General features: G+C 37.6%; 1 protein-coding gene across 2 annotated transcripts in view; it reads left to right on the plus strand.

Annotated features, from left to right (window-relative positions):
* Positions 1-21,371, plus strand: part of neurl1b (neuralized E3 ubiquitin protein ligase 1B) — a 488,639-nt gene that overhangs the window by 424,613 nt on the left and 42,655 nt on the right. Inside the window, exon 1 of one of the 2 annotated variants that reach the window (XM_072590955.1) lies at positions 1,173-1,726. The exons of the other annotated variant lie outside the window; for it this stretch is intronic. Coding sequence (XP_072447056.1) covers positions 1,696-1,726 — 31 coding nt within the window. The 5' untranslated portion in view covers positions 1,173-1,695. Of the gene's footprint in view, positions 1-1,172; positions 1,727-21,371 lie in introns of those variants that run through there. 2 annotated transcript variants of the gene reach the window in all.

Consider the following 21,371-nt stretch of genomic DNA (forward strand, 5'->3'; position numbering starts at 1 on the left):
CTTTTCAGTCGTGCTCAGAGTTAAAATCGACCTTGGGATGAGTCTATACGAATTCCATGTTTCTAAGCAAGAGTGCTAACACTACTAAATAAAAACAAGTTAATACCATAGCTATGCAAATGAAATGTTCATACTTCTTTTCCCCCAAACCAATCTGAATAAGTTAGAGTAACATAATTTGTATGCTAAATACATTCTTAGCTAGTAATAATTCCCGGTCTGCTACAGGTTGTCTTCATAGTGTGCTGTGGTTTACTTAGATTTTCTTTTCGATTTTGTTTTTGAAATAGAATATTTGCGTCACTGACATTCAATGGAAGCATTTGTGCTGGACTGATGTAGTTTATCTGTGGGTCATATGCAGGGCTACGTATTTTACATGGAAACACCTGGAGTTCAATGAAGTTGAGGACAATTGTGAAGATTCTCAATGCCTTCTGATAAGATGCCTTTATTATTGTGATTAAAATTTATGGTTTTATGCTAACAACCATCTAAAATATGTGGCTTTGATTCCTGTTTTGATATTATTGTTCTATTCAACCAGATCTTGCACTGCTTATGTTTAACGTGAATCATAAGATGTAAACAAAAGAGTGCTGGCATTGTATCAGAGACATGAGGACCTTCTTGAGGTTCTGATGCTCAATACATGATTGGTTCAAGTTATGTGGCTAAGGATTGGTCTTATTCAGTTAGAACCTCAACTCACTTTGATCATAAAATGGAACTTGGACGCAAAATCAGTTATCATGAGGTAGTTGGTTTGATTGTCTTTCAAGCAAGTTGTATTTGCCCAGTTTATGATATTTAAATCAGAAAAAAGGATGGCGATCTGAGAAAATTCTGCTTTCGCGGCGAAAGGGAGAAAACCTGTAGAAATTCAATCCATTTGACTGGTGAATTGTAAGAAGTTCTAGATGAAATGATACACCAACACAGAGATTCTTTAATCCGGCCTGATTATACCAGTGATATTCTGTGCATTAGCTTCTATAAAACATTCCTAAGGCGTGATGTCGTTCTCACGCTATGCCAGTCACATATTAAGAATCAGTTTTCTGATTGCTGGAGGACTGTGTGTGTGTGTGTGGGGGGGGGGGGTGCGTGAGTGCGGGGCGGGGGGAGTCGGGCTGTCAGAGAAAAAAAATAACAGAAATGTTGGTACTGTCGGCGCAGATGATCAGCGGCGTGATCCAGAGGCAGAACTGCCAAAAGCTGTGAGATTCAATGAGTTGGACTCTCGGTTCGCCCGGGGGTGGGGGAGTGAGCGGTGGGATGCAGTGACGAGAGATGGGCAGCGCCGTTGCCAGGATCATTAGAGATCGCAGAAGGAAGTAGTTGACTTTTCTTAAGTCCGGGAGAACCGGTGGGGTCGTTCCCCGCGCCGACTCGTGTGTGTGTGTGGTAGCCTGGCCAATTGCAATCCCTGCGTGATTCCCCAGATAAGGAAGGGGCTTGAATCAACCAACCCCCCCCTCTCCGGGGAACAGCGGCAGGGGCTTTCTTTGTGTCGAAGGCAAGACTGAGATCAGTTTGGAACCTGAAGACCTCCCTCTCGGTGTGTTCATTGAAACGACCTGCTCCCGCGAGTAGATGGACCTTTCGAAGCCAGGGGCAGAAATTACAGTGCTGCTGAGATCCACATGAAACCAACCGCAGGCGGCTCTGTCTTGCTTTAAATGAAAGGAAGGGATGGGAAACAGTGCTCAGAAAACCCATGCAGGTAGGGAGCTTCCTCTCCCCCCCCACCTCACCCTACTCCCTCTGCCGCGGATCTCCTGCTCCGGGAACCACAAACCTGTACTTTCCAGCTTCCGACAGCCTTGAAAAGCTAAAGTGAAACAGGGTTTCCTCGTGGGCAGACCGCCCGACCCATTTGCTTTTGGTTGTGTGATCCATCTTCGATTATTGTGACCACAGGCAAATCCTTTCGTTATGCGCGCTAGAGAGAGAGGCACATGTTACACAAGCCCAGGCCCTCCGATGATGCTTTTTAATCGTTGTTGTTCTTCTCTGGGCTGGTGGCTGCGGTGTTTTTTTTTGTTTTGCCAAAGCGGTTTTCCTGGGTGATTTCAGTGCCACCGCCCCGCCCTCCCGCCCGGACTCTGTGCGCCGAACCCTCCGCCTCTGCAGCCGCTGGTGACAGCGCCCCTCAATCTCAGCCCCTGTGGGCTCCTGACCTCCGCTTCTCCAACCTGGCAGGCTCGCCTCTCCTCTCCGTTTTTGCACCGTGGGTCGTTCCCTGACCCAGAGACCCAAATTCACGTCTTACCTGCTCCCGGAGGTGTGTAATAGCATCTCTGAACAGGTTGATTAAGAAAAAAAAAATGGGTGATTAAAAAAAAAGACCAGTCAATTGTCATCATAATACACAAAGAGAGAAGAGTGTCCAGGGGAAATAGACCAGGGAAAAATATATAACTTGCTGTCAACGAGAAAGTGTGGCCCCCAACCGCCCAGAATATGATCTCGCTGTTTTTGTTAAAAAAAATCCTGGTCAACCAGAACTCATTAATTAAGGTTAGATTAACAACGCAGTTCTTTTTATGGCAATCACCTCTGATCTCAAGTCACTTCAAGGAATTATAAATAGATCTGCAAGGCCCTTCGTGACGAGCAGTTTTAAATATAGAGGTAGGGGAGCTTATTCGTGTCGTTTTTTTATGTATAAAAAACGGAGGCCGCTCTAAGAAATAGGATGCCAGGGAACCAAATCCCCATAGCTGTCAAGTGCCTTCGAGAGAGAGAGAGAAAAAAATAGCTTTTGCGCTGGATGTGGACTGAGGTCCGTGTGACTGTTTAAAAATCCTGCTATCTTTAGTCACAACTAACTGCTGTATCAGGGGTGGGGGTGGGGGTTCCAGTCTTCAGCTGTCGAGGGAAGGTGTGTGTTTCAGTTGGAAAGCACCTCATTGCTTTCAGCTTCCAAAAGTTCCGAACAGGTGGTGAGACAATGTGACAGTTGCTCCTGAATAAGGGCCACTGGTTAAAGCAGCAATGGAGTGAGTCTCTATGTCACAAAAGTACGGTTCGCAGTCGAACTAATTAATGACAAAAAAAAGTGCTGGTGTTCTCTAAGAAGCAATTTTGCCCGAAATTGTCATGTTCACATTTCACTGAGTGCAGTGCAGTCCTAAGGTTGCAACTAAACCACACCATGTTTTCATAATATTTGGAAAAATTAGCACTGCAGTTTTATTGTTACATAAATAACGAACGAACGTGTCCTGTATGTTTTCATTAAGGCCGCTTTTGGGATTTGCTTCTGAAAAGATGCGGGTGTGCAGTGGAGGATGTTTAATTTTGTTTCTATTTAAGGGGATGGTGGTGTCAACATGTGTTCTGTCTGAAATTCTGGCACATCCGGAAAAATGCGTTCAGGTCGTAATTGTGCAGATGAAGAAAAATTATTTGCATCACAAAAAATAAGTTTAATTAATTGTATATAAAATGTGGGATTGTTTAAATTTTCAGCGTAACCTGTTAGGAAGTGATCACTTCTACCTCCATGTTTTCTGTCTGTTGGTAATATGACTTTTATAGTTTAAGTGAACATCACAATACTAAGCACTTGAGAACCTCATTGTATGTATTTGAATTATGTAAGCTATCACCACAAAATATCTCAGCACAGATGCGGGCCATTCAGTCTATTATGCCTATGCTAGTGCTCAACCTGAAATGTTACTTCTCCACTTCCTGATGCTGCATGGCTTGCTATGTTCTTCCAGCCTCCTGTTTGTCTACTTTGGATTCCAGCAGCTGCAGTTTTTTGTCTCTAACTGGGAAAGATATAGCCACTCCACAAAGCACTCCATGTTTTCTCTTCACCCTTAAACATCATTGTGAAACCCGTCTGTATGCTTTTCATGGCGTTGACATTCTCCCTAAATTATTGTATTGCAAGATTGTTATTATAGTGTTATAAAACTTATACGGAATATTTTACATTAAATGAGTTCTCAGAAATTGTGATTTTAAGAGATGGTACACAAGATTTGACATCTTTTTACATTTTAAGAACATCCCTTTGAGCCTACTCAACCATTCAGTACATTAATGACTGCTTGTGGTTTCAGCTCCATATTCTTATCTGACAAACAAAACCTTTTGAGTAATTTATTCATCAAAAATCTAACTCTACGCTAAGTAAATTCAATCACCTGGCCTCCAGAGCTTTCTACAGGAACAGAATCATTCTTTTTAATTAAAAATTAAAATTATTTTGATGAGTCTCTAACTCTCAAATCTAATTCTGGGTAGATTTTCATGCACACATCATTTGATTAATTATTCCCCCCACCAACCTTTCCCATTTTTCTATCAAATATTTGTTCTTTTCTGAAAAAAAAGCATTTTTAGATTTTATTTTTGCCCCATGTCTGATCAGGTATTCCAAGCACATTGTATATATAAAAAATTAATTCTTCTGAGCAATCTTCAAATTTTGGTAGTGATTGAACAGGTGACACAGGGACAGTGTGGTCGGGAGGCATTTTGAGATACACAAAACTTTGGTGGTGGTGGATGAGAGGCCTTGAAACTTGTCATAGTTGGTATTATTGGAGGTGAAATAATCTACAGTCAGGTCAGAAATCCAATGGCCCAACCACAGGGCTGAACTGCCAAAAGCCATGTAAAGAGAGGGGCCGGTCCAACTTGGTGGAATAGTGGGCTGGAACTTACACTCCACAAGTCAATGGAATCTCCCCAAAACAATCGCTTTCTCTTTTCACTGCAGCCTTTCATGATTCCTTTAAAGGATAATGTTGTGACTGCTTTTCAATCAGAGGTTGGACAGGGACTACATCTAAAATGTGTCCGTGTCCAATCTACATCAGCATGAATCCATTTGCATTCAGTGATGGACATGCAACAAGTCAAATCCTTGAGACTGGGCCAGTTTTATACATTATAATTTAACTGATGGCTGAAGAGTCTTATCTGTGAGAAGCAGGTTCTGCCTCAAGTATTGCATGTGAATTAAGTGCACATTTCTTTACAGATTGTTGTTGTTTCCGGTATTTTCTCCTGTTGCCAGCTGCTGTAGAACCTCAATTTACGTAGGCTAATAAGGATCCTACCTGTTTGAACTAGAAAATAGCAGCAGTTCATATGTGGGAATAAAGCAGGACCCATTCAATTGATTTTACTCCTTCTGTCTTATTCCAGTTGTACAAATGATGGTAAGGAGGTTAATATTACCTTCTTGTTCATTTGATTACTAATTTTTGTCCTGTAGATATTGCCCCACTCATCATGTTGAACACACCAGTAAGATCCCTAAGAACCCTCTTTCTTCTAAAGGCAAGGGTCCCAGGGTTTCCAGTTACTTTTATTAGCCTCTCAACTCATTTTAGTGACTCTTGTGCAAGCTTCTCATGGTTTTGATGTCCTTTCTAAAGTAAGGCTTTATACTCTAACAACAGTATTACAAATCTTGCATGTTACATTTTATATAAACTATGTCATTTTCAACAATTATTATTGTATGCAGCTTTAATTTTCCTGCACATTTCAACTAGGTTTTGATTCTCAAATTTGACTCTGAATAGATTCTCGTGAAACCATCATATGACTAATTTCATTGATGATATTAATTGCAAGCAAATCAAGGTAAATACAATAGGTTAAATGTATTATTTGAAGTCACAAATTGGAGGCCTGAAAGCCGATTAGAATATCAAGCTCAAATCTTATGGTATATATTTTTAAGACAGAACCATTGGTTAATTGTATCAATGTGGATGCACTTAACATGCATTGTTACGTGAATGAAAGAAGACTGAGTAGATATCTTTAAAATTATGACATTAGTTTTCAAAAATATGAATATGCTGGGTAGAATAGATCGGAAAAAGTTGTTCTTGTTCATAAAAGAAAAAAAAAGTGAGAAGACATAGATTTATAGTGTTGTGCAAACAAAGAAAGGGTGCTGTGAGAAAAAAAACTTTTTCACCCTGTGAGTAATTAGGGTATAGAATGCACTGCCTGGAAATGGAGTGGCAGAAAGTTCAGTTGAAGCATGCAAAGATCATAAGACATAGGAGCAGAAATTGGGCCATTCAGCCCATCAACTCTGTTGTGCCATTCAAAGTTGATAAGTTTTTAAACCCTATTGTCCTGCTTTCTCCCTATAACCCTTGATCTTCTTAATACTCAAGAACCTATCTATCTCGGTCTTAAATATACTCAATATCCTGACCTCCACAGCCTTCTGTAACAATGAATTCCATAGATTCACCACTCTCTGGCAGAAGTAGTTTCTTTTTATCTCTGTTCTAAAAGGTCTTCCCTTTACTCTAAGGCTATGCCCTTGGGTCCTCGTCTCTCCTACCAATGAAAACATCTTCCCCATATCTACTCTATCCAGGACATTCAGTATTCTGTATGTTTCAATTAGATCACCCCTCATTCTTCTAAGCGCCTTCAGGTATAAACCCAGAGTCCTCAAACGTTCCTTATGTGCTAAGCATTTCATTCCTCAGACCATTCTCGTGAACTTCCTCTGAACACACACCATGACCAGTACATCTTTCCTGAGATATGGGACCCAAAACTGTGCACAATACTCCAACTGTGGTGAGACCAGAGCCTTATGGAGCCTCAGGCCAATGAGTATATTTAAGACTGAGATAGATAGGTTCTTGAATATCAAGGAGATCAAGTGTGGGGTAAAGTACATTGTGGTCAAACGTAACGAGCTAATTCGTAAACTGTGGTCAGGTAACACTTGTTATTGAATCAAAAAGCATGATGAGAATGGCTCAACTATTGACTGAAATGGCAAACCATGTTCCATGAATCTTCTAAGAGGCATTACATTCAAGCTTGAACTACAAAAGGATTCACTAAACATCGAAGTTCTGAAATTGGTGTGAAGAAATAACAAGTCCATGTTACAAAGTGATATATTTATGCATTTTTAAATATAATTTGCAAAATTTACTAAATGTCACATTTGAAATAAAAAAAATTAAAAAGAATTATAAAAACATCCAGGAATCATTTCAAAGTAACTAATACAGTTGTTACATGAGCATAACACACTAGTTTCCATTGCTTTACCTAACTGGTAACCTGGAGCATTTGCGGTTGCGGTTTGTGGAAGTTGCAATATTACAGCTGTAGACTTTTGATTTATATGAAATTGTAACACTGAATATATTGTTTATACCTATACTGTATTGTATAATGGATGGCTTATTTATTGACACCAATTATTTTTTACTAGTGGAATAAAGTTGTGTTTTATATTCTGGTGCCCATGCAACACTGTTATACCCTTTTGTTTTGTCTTCTTCCTTTGACATTAACTCTCTTGACCACAAAATCACACAATAATTCCTTGCTGAGATTCTTTGCTTGCTGTTTTTGCCGGGACAGCTCAACAATACCTCATATTCACAAGCAGAAACATGCCCTTGCTTGCAGAAAAGTGTGAATTACTTTAAAGAACAATGTCATTTGCCAACAAATTTGGAAAATGTTGAACAACACAAAGTAATTTTACAGTACTTTCATTGAGTTTGGTTAGAGCATTTATATCAAAGAACTGCCCACCCGGCAATTTTGATCTTAATGTTTGCAATTTTAGTTTCTTTTTACAAAATCACACTCTTTTGAAAATTATTAGGTACAATGTTTCCAGTAATTTGGAATTAATTATTACAGCTGTTTTACCCTGGAGGGATTTTTTGTTTTAAGTTATAAAATATTTCAACTTTAAGTCAAGATCTAGAGTCAAAGATACAGTCAATTCTTGTCTTTAACAGAAGGTGTATGTCCTGTACTGGGTCTAAAGGCAAAGGTAAAATCACCATAGTCACAGAGAACAGCTCTCTCATTAGTGTGAGGAATGATGAGAAATGTTTAACATGAAGGTCACCACACTTCAGATGAGGGAGAGACTGAGAAGGAGAATCCTTGGTGGTAACCTTAGCCTGTGTGGAAATTAATCATTCTGTATTGCAAGCCAGCTATCCAGCCAACTGAACTAACCGATAGGAGAATAAATGAGACAATGAAGAAATCTTTAATGTTAATGAAATAGCTGTTGAAGCTACTGTCCATAACAATTTCCAATAAAATATAATTTCCTTTAGAATTCTGGTATGCTGTTCACAAATGGTATTCTTGCATTCACAGCTTGGGTGCCTGATAAGAATTCACTTTCAAGAGGGTTATGGCAAGTTAAAAGAACAGCCTTGTTCAGAGATCCTAGATGAGAAGAGATGTGAAACTTCTCTCTCTGTTTTCTATGAACACAAGGAATAGGGTAGGATTGCTAATGTCGTAATGTCACTGAAGTAGAGACCTAGATTACAGTTCTGAGGATCACAGATTCAAATTCAAACATAACAGCTGATGGGATCTAATTTCAATTAGTGAACAGAAGAAATAAAAGAACAACGCCATGTGTTCAGAGCCAGCTTGAGAGACAGAATCAAGTGGGGCTCAAACAGTTTATCTAAAGTTGAGCTGACCAAGCGCAATAAATGTCTGTGTCTCAATCGATGCTGACACTGACTAAAAGCAAAAATACTTTGCCCATTTATGAGATAACATCTTTTCCTAACCTTTGTAGAAAACTCAGATAGTACAGTTGCAGTAATTGAGACCTATTTCAACTCTTATTTGTTATCTTTAAAGCAGCTTAAGTAAGATAAGAATCTGGCCTCGCCTCATTAAAGTGTTAATCAATCTGCCTTTAATTGGAGAATTTCTTATTATGCCACTTGCAATGGATGTAGTAATATTCATGATAATAAGAAGGTCCCATATTACTCAGACTGATTAACTACCAGGCTGTACAAGTAAAACATTGCATGTAAGCAAAGGTAAAATTTGCTACCTAGATTGACCAGTGCCCGTAAATCAAACAATTATCGAGAACAAATTTAAAATTTATAATTCAAAAAAACCCTATTTGAAACAATTATCTATAGTAATTTACTGCTTTTGATTGGTGGTAATTCAACTCAAATTTATAAAAATTAATATAACCGCATGGTGAAGAAAATCCTAATTGATGCAATGTTGTCATTTTCTATAAAGATAATTGCATTTTAATAGTTTATTTTCCTTCAATTGTATTTTTTTAAATGAAATTTATTGACTTTTACAACCTGCTTCTTTAATTATCTTATATCATTGTCATTAGTTAAGATGGTAGGGTATCATTAATTTCACCCTAAACCACTTCCACTAGTCTTCTGTAGAGTACTGTATTGCTTTCAGAAGACAGTAAATTTTATGAATAAATAGGATATGATCAATAAAAGAAATAACGTGAAGAGAGTTCTCTGTTTTCTGAACATGGAAATTAATACAAGTATCTGGACAAATGACAACACTTTGGGACAGAGCAGACAGAACTCTCAAACAATATAAGAGTAGTCTGAAACACAGAAACCAAACACATTGTATGAACCAAAATGTTATCTAAATGGTCAGTGGTACATGGTAGGTATTGTCACTTGTTGAAGTACTGCTTTCTGCTAGACAAACATTGTAACATTTTGGAGTTTCCTTTGTAGTTATTCTTGATATATTCAGTTTCGGTGTTTCAAACTACTGGTACCTAAAGTACTTTTTGATCTAAGATGGGTGTTAGAGCATTTTTCATACAGAGTCGAAAAGTGTGGCGCTGGAAAAGCACAGCAGGCCAGGCAGCATCCGAGGAGCAGGAGAATCAATGTTTCGTGCTTAAGCCCTTCAGCGCCACAATTTTTAACTCTGATCTCCAGCATCTGCAGTCCTTACTTTCTCCTGTTTTTCATACAACCAGGGAGATCACCTAAAATGTACTTTAGGCCACTTGCCTATGTCATGAGAAACTGACTTTCCTTGATTTGAGAAAGTAACAGACATGTTCTGTACAGGGTTTTGTAATTGTGCTGCCTGGTCCATGGACTGTAATCAAATCCATTATTTTTAAGAGTTTGAGGTGGGTCCAAAAGAAACAGGAGTGCTTCTCTTGGTTTCATAGAACTTCTGTTACCCAAATCCTGAGACCTGTTGGCAATTGCATCCGTGGGATAGTCTGAATCTTCAAAATCCAATTTGTCAATCTGTCATGTTTCTTGGTGAAGAGCAAAAGGAGCCTGCTGATTGGAGCAACTATTTAGTCTCAGCCCAAAAAGTGACTCCCAGCAATTCCTGGGCTTCTGTCATTATTTGAAGGATCAAGGCCAGCACCTATTTGGAGGTTGAAAACTCCCATTTCAGGAGCTGAAATTGACTTAATCCATTATGTATGGATAGAACTTAAAACATTGGTATTCTGCTGAATGTTAGATTCAATGCTTAATTTTAACATAGCATCCCTAATTTTCTTTTAAAATCAAGCAATAAAATTGTTTTTTGGAATGTAATTGGTTGTTTATATGTGGGGAGCTAGTATAGGGGGAGTCAGACAGCATATTGAATATTATAGTAGGATGAATTCCCTTGTTCTTCAAAAGCTATTTTAAGAATCAAGAATGACAAAGTGAACAAGTCAAAGAATTGTCTTCATTCTCAAGTTAATTAACATCGGATTGTAACATGATTTATTACATTGTCATTTTTAACTGATCACTAATCCAATATTAACACAATTAATCATGGATTTAATACTCACAAAAAACAAGGTTTTTTAAAAAATAAGTTTTTTTATATAATTGGTAATTATCGGCTTAATGAAGTTCTGCTTTCTTTGGAATATAAAATCTTTCCTCAGCATTTTGTTAGCCAAAAGCTCTTAACAGGAAGAACTGAAACGCTTGTTCACTTTGCTTTCTCTGACTATTTTAAACTTTATTTTAAAATGTCTACAGATGCATTAATGCACAGATGCATTAAATTATTATCAAAAAGTTGGTACTGAATAAGATATTTGTTTTCTATCTTTTTTAATGTACAAAGCTGAGTTATTTCCTGTGACCGGGGCATTTCTAATAACTCAGAGGTGACTCCATTCCTTCACTTTTGTAGGTAGATTAAGGTGCTGATTTTCAAATTGCTAAGGAATTTAACTATGCTCCTGGAATGTTGCCACCTGTGGTTTTATTTTGAGAAATGCTAGTTATTAGCTTTGGGGAAGGCTATAAATTAGGCCTCTACTTAGGAAAGATGTGGTGGGGATTAAAAGAGAAAGTGTGTTAAGATAGGTTTACATTAGATGTGTGCAGCAACATAATTTAGAGTATGCTAAACACAACATCTAAAAATGTGTTAATGTCGATAAGTGAAAAGAGACTTTATTAACAGAACTTCATGTGAGAATTAAAACTGACATTTCCATGATATTTGGTATCCATAAACATAGAAACTTGTATCTGTGAACACAGGGTGAGCCCACCACTGTTGAGCTTCCAATGCTAACACTTGACCTAATGCACTTTGTTTTAATTTTGTTTGATGTTCTCTCATTCTCCTTCATTGCTTAATTCCTTCATGGTTTCTTCGTTCCACCATACAAAGCAAACAGTTCAGAATCCTCTACAATTCTCAAAAGAGCTACCAGAACTGAATGGTCAAATGGCAGGCACCAAAATCAACTGAGCCCATAGACCACAGTACCAATGTGAACTTTTGACACATCCCTCTTGGCCCAAGGGAAAGCTAGTTATAAATGAAGACTCAATGTTTCTGTTATATCTTGACTTGGCAAATTTACCACACTTCTGCTGACCTCTCACATTCATTATACACTAGATGTCATCCAAAACTCCACTGCCTGTGTCCTAATTTACACCGAATGCTGCTTACCCATCACCCATGTACCTGTTTATCTATACTAGATAAGTAGCTCGTCAGTTTTAAAACTCTCAATTTCATTTTCAAACCCAAACCCCCCCCTCCCAAAAGCTTGCCCCTTCCTATTTCCATGATCTCGTCCAGCCTTATAACCATCTGTGATCTTGACACTCTTATAATTCCAAACTCTTGAGATTATTGGGTTTTAATCATTCCATCATGCGTTGCTTCAGCCGCCTGGCCCTAACCTCTGGAATTCCCTCCCAAACCTTTAAATTTCTCTTGTCTCCTTTAAGAACTCCTTAAAGCCTACCTTTTGTCTGAATGTCTCCTTTTATGGTTCATTGTCATACTTTATTTTCTAATGCTTTTATGAAGAACCTTGGAATGTTTTATTACATGAGGGCTTACTATTGACAGTGCTAACCATTTTAGCCTGTTTTAAGCGGTGCTCCTTCATGAGAAAGAGAATTCATTTGGGGCACCCACGTGCACTTTCTATAATTCAGATAACAGAGCATTTCCTGAAAAGTCCTGGGACCTGACAATCTGGCATCCTCCTTAATTATTGAAAAGGGACTGAATGAGAGTTTAATTATGGTACAGTTTGAGGGCATCAATGTGACCCAAAAATGATCACCGAACGATTTACTATTTGAGTAAAAGTTGATCAGGAGTTTGATTAACTTGCACTCTAACCAAAACCATAATGATACCTTGTTTCATTTTGAGCTTTTCCCTTCTGTCTGTTCATGCCTAGGTTATAGTCATCCTAAACTGTAACATCAGCCATGGGCAAAGCCCACTTCTAACAATTAGCTGAAATTGTATTCAGTCTCTTGCTAGAATGTTCCAACCTTTTCCTATTGCCTCAAAAGGCATGATAACCACACTATAGACCACTGTGTGCAAACTCAAACCATTTATTCAATGTTAATTTGCAGATGAAATTTGGTACTAAAAGCTATATTATATTAATTTACTAGTTTTCTATTGGAAATAAATTAGAACTACTTTTCCTAAAAGCATAAAAACAAACCAATTACCACAAAAGAAAATGTTGTTACTTCTACTCAACTTGTTCTTGTAAATGACAACAAGTGCCATAAGAATTTGTTCAGTATTTGCCATCTGAAAAAAAAATCTTTGATAACCATTTGCTTCCTTTGTAAACTACTGATATATTTACCAAGGTCATTGCATACAAGTTATTCAGTTCAATGATATAATCCATTTCGAACAGCTTTTGAAGGCTTTTTGAGCATGGTATCTCTGGAAACCTACGGGTCAACATGGCTGTATTAACTCAAACAGTATTCATATTTTCTCACTGTCAACAACTTAATCCAATAGTTGGAGAGAATTAGTCCACGTTCACAAGGAATTGCTTTCAACAAAGTATTGTATTCTTGTAACTCTTGTATGAGCTAGTAAAATGGATGCATTCCTGTTTACTTTTCTGTGATCTTTTACAACATCATATCACCATATGCTCCTGGAGAAACCAAAACTAAGTCTATAAGCCACACTGCAATTTTATCCAAGAAATACCACATGTATCAAGTTATTGTTTGAAGCAGATTCACAAGCCAAGAATGAATAGTGTTTGAACCTTATTAGACAAAGAAGTGTTAGTACTCTACATAGTTTCCTTATATTTGGGTTTTACAACTGATCACAAGTAACACAACAACCAGAAGTTTCTAGTGGCTATCAAGCTACAAATATTAATATTTTACTCATGTCATTCCAACCAGCAAAGTAACTTTTACAATTGATTTCTAAAGAAACGGTATTGATTTATTACTGGCAGACTGGCTGACTACTGTTTCCCATTTTGGAACCTGCTCAAAAGAGAGTGATGTATACAATTCAAAAGGAGCCTAAAATAAGCAGAAACCCCAGCAAATACAAAAAAAAATCCTTCCAATGTATTTCACATATAGCAACTCACCAATCAACAGCATATTTGCATTCAAATGATGCATGTGCTATGATTTGTTCAGTTTGTTCATTTTTACCATTCTACATTGACATAAATGTTAATCTTTGTATAAATATTTGTGATGCAAAAGAAAATTGTTCCTAAATGTTCTATATCATGTATAATTATATAATCCAAAGATTGCTGTCAACAGTTTAGAATTTAGATTTTTTTTCTGTGGTAAACCACAGATCTTTTATTGAATTTAATCACATTTTCCAATAAACCAAAGTGAAGCTACCAACTTCTCTTCTGATTAAGTGGAAATTACCAATGTTTTTATATACTGTAATCTACAAACTAGTTCTCTAACAATACAGCTCCAGGATGGCAGGCCCCTAGCAGGAAAAATAGCTCCTATCTATTCTCGCAGAACAGTATTGTTAAGTTATAATTGGTAATTTTCATTTTCATCAACATGCTACTATCAGACTTCATATTGAAAATATGTGCAACCACAGCCATTGCTTTTCCAACCAGCTATTTTAATTGTTGGAAATTGTGGGTTGGCATGGTAGCTCAGTGGTTAGTACTGCAGCCTCATGGTGCCAGGGACCTGGGTTTGATTCCTGCCTCAGGCGACTGTCTCCATGGAGTTTGCACATTCTCCCCGTGTCTGCATGGGTTTCCTCCCACAGTCCAAAGATTTGCAGGTTGGGTGAATTGGCCGTGCTCAATTGCCCATAGTGATAGGTGCATTAGTCAGGGGTAAATATAGGGTATGGGTGGGTTAATTTTTGGAGGTTCAGTGTGGACTTGTTGGGCTGAAGGCCTGTTTCCATTGTGCAGGGAATCTAATCTAACAATTGTGAAAATCATATGCTGGGGATATTAAATTTTCCAATACTCTCTCACCATGTTAGGAGTGCTGAGCAGAACATCTTGGTGTTAATTTGTAAAAGATTTGTGTAACCTTTAACCAAACAGTTATTTTGTTTTTTAACATTTATGTCAGTTTTGAGGAAGAGATTGCCTTTCATCTGGTACAGTGACAGATGTTTTAATATAGCACATATGTCATTATACCATGTGCTGTCAAGGAAACAAATGAAACTGTGAATAGGAAGGTGCAGCTCTGATGCTTTCTGCAGTGATGCAGTTCCAAGATATCTAGGCCTAACTAACACATTTTATGTCCTTATTTTCCAGGAGAATCTATATCAATTATTGGTTTTACACATTCTAATTTAAAAAAAACTACACTCAACTGGATGTGGCTATCTAGTGCTTTAAAGGAGTTTGCTCTTTTATTATAATTGTTTAAGTTTACCTGCTTAATATATAAATTATGAAGATAAACTCTGCATTACAAAGTGATTTTGTTTACTGAATTATAAAAGAGCAGTAGAATTGAGTATTATCAAAAGGTTTCGGTTGTGGTGAGCCTTGAATGTTGAATCACATTTGTAATCACTGAGGATGAAAAATGGAAGGTTATTTTTAGAAAGAATTTGAAAAATGTTTTCCGTTTCAAAAAAATCCCAAAAGGATTCTTGTTAATAGATTGTGAAAACTCTTAAATCTCTTTGGATTATGAGTGCATAATTACCAAGAGTAATTATCTCCCCTTCCACTCTGTTCATCCCATAAGAATATTGTGAGTTTTTTTTTAACGTGCAGTGGAACATGAGCAAATGAAAACTAACAATCACTTATGTCCATTAAATTGTAACTTTCTTAGGAAAAGCAGCCATCTGGGCCACCATCTGTTTTTTTTACATGGAACTTTCAATAGTCAAAATAAAGAACAGTTGCTTTGAGTAAAGAGTCTGATTGTGATACTGTTAGCATCCCAACCTAATTACAAAGCATTTCTGTTCTATACAATGGTTTACCACTTGAATTGAACTTTTTTTAATCGGTCTGAGATAATTCTGGTCAAATGTTGTAGATTTGCAGCTGGAGTCTGTGAATGCACATTGTTTGCTGTCATGCTGTTAACTGTTTAGAACAACATGGCTCACTGTTTGAGTTAATACAGCCATGTTGACCCGTAGGTTTCCAGAGATACCATGCTCAAAAAGCCTTCAAAAGCTGTTCGAAATGGATTATATCATTGAACTGAATAACTTGTATGCAATGACCTTGGTAAATATATCAGTAGTTTACAAAGAAAGCAAATGGTTGTCAAAGATTTTTTTTCAGATGGCAAATACTGAACAAATTCTTATGGCACTTGTTGTCATTTATAAGAACAAGTTGAGTAGACGTAATAACATTTTCTTTTGTGGTAATTGGTTTGCTTTTATGCTTTTAGGAAAAGTAGTTCTAATTTATTTCCAATAGAAAACTAGTAAATTAATATAATATAGCTTTTAGTACCAAATAAATGGTCACGTGTCCATTTCACAGGGCCATTTATTTATGAATAGGTGCACAAGTTCCTTGCAATTCCATAAATAATTTTATATATTTGTCAGCTGCTTCATTGTTAAACTAATGAATGTGAGTAACTTTGAGGAGATCCTAAAACTTGCTTAGAAAAAGACCAGTTCTAGAAAATTATGCACTGATGAAGTACAGTTAAATTACAGAATAATGATAACCTTGTATATAATATTAACATCCTTTTCATATTTTATGCACTTAATCCCAATTAATGATTGCTTTCCAAGTCAAAAGGTACCCTGGACTTGTGCCAGGACCTTTTAAAAAAGATTGCATTCAATCTTATTTCTCCTCACCTTATTTTCTATTACATCAGAATGTGTGCGTTTTGTCAATTTACAAAGAACGTATTTTTAGCAAAATTGATGAACAAGGTTGTGTTGTCTTAAAAATTCTCAGTTTTTGTACCAGTTTCTGTATATGGAGTTTTAAAAACCAAATGAGCTTCTTCATGAATATCAAAGAAGCTGTTGCAAGCAACTGCACACTCCAAACAGATGCTTGTTACCGGCAATCACCTCGGTCTAATTTACATCAGAACCGTAACAGTTTATCAATATACAATAAACTAATGTACCACATACAATAAATGGACAATTGATTCTATAGAATCTCTGGCCAGGACAATGAGGTGTAACCTTTTAACCAATGTGACAGCTCCACAGTCTGTAAATCTTGCAGGTGGGAATAAGTTATAATGCTTCATAAACTTTCCAGCAGTGAAAAATGATACAAGGTTTCAGGGAGATGTACACTTCTTTCAAAAGTTTTCTAATATAATGCAGATGACACCATAAATGGGTCATTTTTTTCTTTGCTCTATTTACTTGTTATGTCATACATGGGTGCAGTGCCACCTGAAGTTGAATGGCAAAATAATCTTTCTTCTAAAAATGAATGTAGGAAAGGTGAATTCTTCCAAATGAATACCTAATGAACTGTGGACAGTGTAAATCAGAAACAAAAACAGAAGTTGCTGCAAAAGCTCAGCAGCTCTGCTAGCACCTGTGAAGACAAATCAAAGATAATGTTTCAGGTCCTGTGATTCTGCAGTTCTTTCAGATTTTATTGAATAAAACTGCCAGTTTGTTTTCATCCTTTCAGAAGCAGTAAGAAGGTCCAGGTGTGTTTGGGTAGATCCAGTTCAAAAAGAAAATTCAATCTCAGGAATCACTAATGAAACTCTTTAAGCTTAGATGCTCCTCATTTCTATCTGGATCAGGAAATTATGATCAGATCCGTGTTTCCACCTTTTGGTCCCCATACTTATTTGTGATGTGGAGGAGCTGGTGTTGGATTGGAGTGGACAAAGTTAAAAGTCACACAACACCAGTTTATAGTCCAGCAGGTTTATTTGGAATCACTAGCTTTCAGAATGCTGCTCCTTCATTAGGTAAATGAAGGAGCAGCACTCCAAAAGCTAGTGCTTCTAAATACTGTAAATCAGTTCAACTATAACCTGGTATTATGTGATTTTATACTTAATTGTGGCAGATATTGAGAAGTGGTTTCTGCCAGTTATTCAACTTTAAATCACTTGTATTTATTTGTCCTTACCATATCACCAGTTGAGACCTGAGATTATTCCTTCTAATTTCCGTGGATGTGCAGTAATTGGGAAATGGTTGCATCAGGAACAAATGGCCTATGCAAAGAAATATTCCTTTTAAGATGTGTGCATGCACAGACATGTGGCAGTCTTACAGGAATTATGCAGTGCAATATATTCATTCAGAGTGCATTGGGCTGGATCACAGTTAGACAGTTTTTTAAATCTAGAAGGGTGTTGAGGGATATGGGATTTGGACAGGAGATGAGGTTGGGCCACAATCAGATCAGTCATGATCTTATTGAATGCCGCGAGGCAATGAATGGCTTATTAAGCTCCATTTGTTCATAATCTTAAAGTACAGCAAATAGAAGTTAGAGGAACATTTGTCCTGAATATGTTCATTTAAAACAATAGTCAATAGTGTTACACTTCCATCTTGCCTGCATTATTTTTATAATGCATTAGTTCTAAGTTAAACTCAGATTTATAAAACACGGATCTGATCATAATTTCCTGATACAGATAGAAATGAGGAGCATCTAAGCTTAAAGAGTTTCATTAGTGATTCCTGAGATTGAATTTTCTTTTTGAACTTGATCTACCCAAACACACCTGGACCTTCTTACTGCTTCTGAAAGGATGAAAACAAACTGGCAGTTTTACTCAATAAAATCTGAAAGAACTGCAGGTGTTGTAAATCTTAAACAGAAACAGAAATTGCAGGAAAACCTCAGTAGGTCTGGCAGCCATCTGTGCAGAGAAATCAATGTTAATGTTTTGGCCTGGTGACCTTCCTCAGACAGTTCTGAGCTTTTCCAGCAATTTCAGTTTCTGTTTGTTGAATTTTACCCAACCATCCTACCCCAGGTAAGAGCTTCTCCTGAGGAAGTATGGTATTCCGTTTGGGACTACACCTGTGGGCCATAGCATGGAACATGAGAAGCCTAGAAAAGGACAAAGAAGGGAGCATTTAAAGAGGATGCACGTCACTAGGTACCCCACCTCCTACCATTGACTGTACAGCCAAACAGATTAAATGAGGCTATTACGGAGGAGTTTTGTGCGATGGTGTATTTGTTTCATCAAAGATACAATGAATCAGCTTTACCTTCTAATCCATGATGACTCATAACTACATTCATCTGTTTGCACTGATGCCTCTGTGGTTTCAGCTCTTCTACCTTCATCTTCACCTTCATTGTCATTCCCTTAATTGGGAATCTGCAGGAAAGAAGACTAGAAGTGCAAGCAATATGATATTGATCTCAATATGTTACAGAATGCTTCCCCCAGGCTGCATGCCTTCTCCTTCATAGGATGTGAGGTGCTTAAAGTTAGAAATTCCTGTTTGGTGGTTCACTCCTCACAAGCAAATCCATTTGGTGCACACACTCCGAAGACTTGAGCACCTATGTCTGAGTGCCCCTTTAAATAACACTATTCGTGATTCAGTCTGTACCTGAAAGGAATCCCATGAATTATTAGTCATGAAATTGGTCACTTGTTGAGGTTTCTGACCAATCCTGTGTAAGGGTATTAGAACTTTAATGTTGACTAAAAGCTGACTTGTTTCTTGTTTATTTTTGACTTATTTTTGTTTTCTTTACTTTTGCTCTCAGATTTATAAATCTGTACTAGTTAGATTTTCATTTAACAGTCCACTAAAATTTGATTCCTGAAGAGTGCATAAAGAATTATTTTAATGTTACGTGTCATTATTCTGACTTATGAAATATATGTAAGAACATAAGAAAGAGGAGCAGCATGGGCTATTCAGGCCTTTCAAATGGATCATGGTGGATTTTCCACTTCAACACCATTTTCCTGCATAATCTCCAAATTCCATGATATTTCTCCTTCAAAAGTATTTATCTAATCTTAGTCTAAACCTCTCAGCCCTCTGGGGGCAGAGGATTCCAAACATTCACTGTATGTGGAAACTAGAAGAAGGCAGATTGAAAATGTTAAGACATTTCTATAAAGATTGATACATTAATTATTTTACAACAGGTGTCTGGCTGATGAATTCATACTTTTTTTTAAACCACAGAACTCACTTATGCAAACAAGGTGTACTTATTTTTGTACCAGGTATATGACAGGATGATGATAAAATCTGTTCAGATTAGGATTAGCCATTCTGTTCCACATCTCAAATTGGACTTCCTCATTTTGTACTGATTTCAAATTTAATTTTACATCTGAAGTACCTTTATCTGTTGCCTCTTCAAATCACCCAAATAGTGGTTCCTTTGCAGCGAAGTTCATCCCTTCTGACTGTCTCAAACATCGTTTTTTAGGGTGATTCTTTACTCTGAATGTCTGTAGTAATCGAAAAAGGGCCAAGAACTTCCAATATAGTCTGAAGCATAGCAATAAATCAGCACTGAGGATGTTATGATGGTACTGGATTAGTGGTGCTGGAAGAGCACAGCAGTTCAGGCAGCATCCAACGAGCAGCGAAATCGACGTTTTATTCCTGATGAAGGGCTTTTGCCCGAAACGACGATTTCGCTGCTCGTTGGATGCTGCCTGAACTGCTGTGCTCTTCCAGCACCACTAATCCAGTATTTGCTTTCCAGCATCTGCAGTCATTGTTTTTACCTCATTGATGTTATGATGGTAGCCTATTTTGGAAAGATTATTATAAATTGTACTTTAGCAATTTAGTGGACGGCACGGTGGCACAGTGGTTAGCACCGTTGCCTCACAGCGCCAGAGACCCGGGTTCAATTCCCGCCTCAGGCGACTGACTGTGTGGAGTTTGCACATTCTCCCCATGCCTGCGTGGGTTTCCTCCAGATGCTCCGGTTTCCTCCCACAGTCCAAAAATGTGCAGGTTAGGTGAATTGGCCATGCTAAATTGCCCGTAGTGTGAGGTGAAGGGGTAAAATGTAGGGGAACGGGTCTGGGTGGATTGTGCTTTGGCGGGTCAGTGTGGACTTGTTGGGCTGAAGGGCCTGTTTCCACACTGTAAGTAAAAAATTGTGGAGATTCTCCAGTAAGCAGTCTGTTTAATGTACAAGTCCTAGATGTTTGAGAATATGCAACAAAATGAAGTTTGTCTCCCATTCAGCGTTTTTCAAATTGAACTAGGTTTGAGCATGTGGTTTGTGAGAATCCTAATCTTTTTATTCAATTTCTTAAATATGTAACACTTTTAAATCCCTCCACCGTTGTTTGACCTCACAAGTATCTGATAGTACTATGTGCAGTTTTGGTCTCCATACTGAAGCAAGGATGTACTGGCACTGGAGGGGATGCAGAGGAGGTTCAATAGGTTGATTCTGGAGTTGAGAGGGTTGGCTTATGAGGAGAGGCTAAGTAGACTGGGATTATATTCATTGGAATTCAGAAAAATGGGGGGGTATCCTATAGAAACATATTAAATTATGAAGGAAATAGATAAGATTGAAGTAGACAGGATGTTTCCACTGGCAGGTGCAACTAAGACAAGACCCTCAGGATTAGTGGGAGCAGATTTAGGACTGAATTCAGAAGGAACTTCTTCACCCAGAAGGTTGTAAATCTATGGAATTCCTTGCCCAGTGAAGTAGTTAACACTAATTCAGTAAACGTTTTTAAAGCTAGGATTTTTTTTTTGAACAATAAAGAAATTAAGGGATATGGTCCAAGCGCAGGTAGGTGGATCTGAGTCCACAAAAAGATCAGCCATGATTGTATTGATAGGCGGAGCAGGTC

Source organism: Chiloscyllium punctatum, chromosome 20, assembly GCF_047496795.1.
Source record: "Chiloscyllium punctatum isolate Juve2018m chromosome 20, sChiPun1.3, whole genome shotgun sequence".
Classification (NCBI taxonomy): domain Eukaryota; kingdom Metazoa; phylum Chordata; class Chondrichthyes; order Orectolobiformes; family Hemiscylliidae; genus Chiloscyllium; species Chiloscyllium punctatum.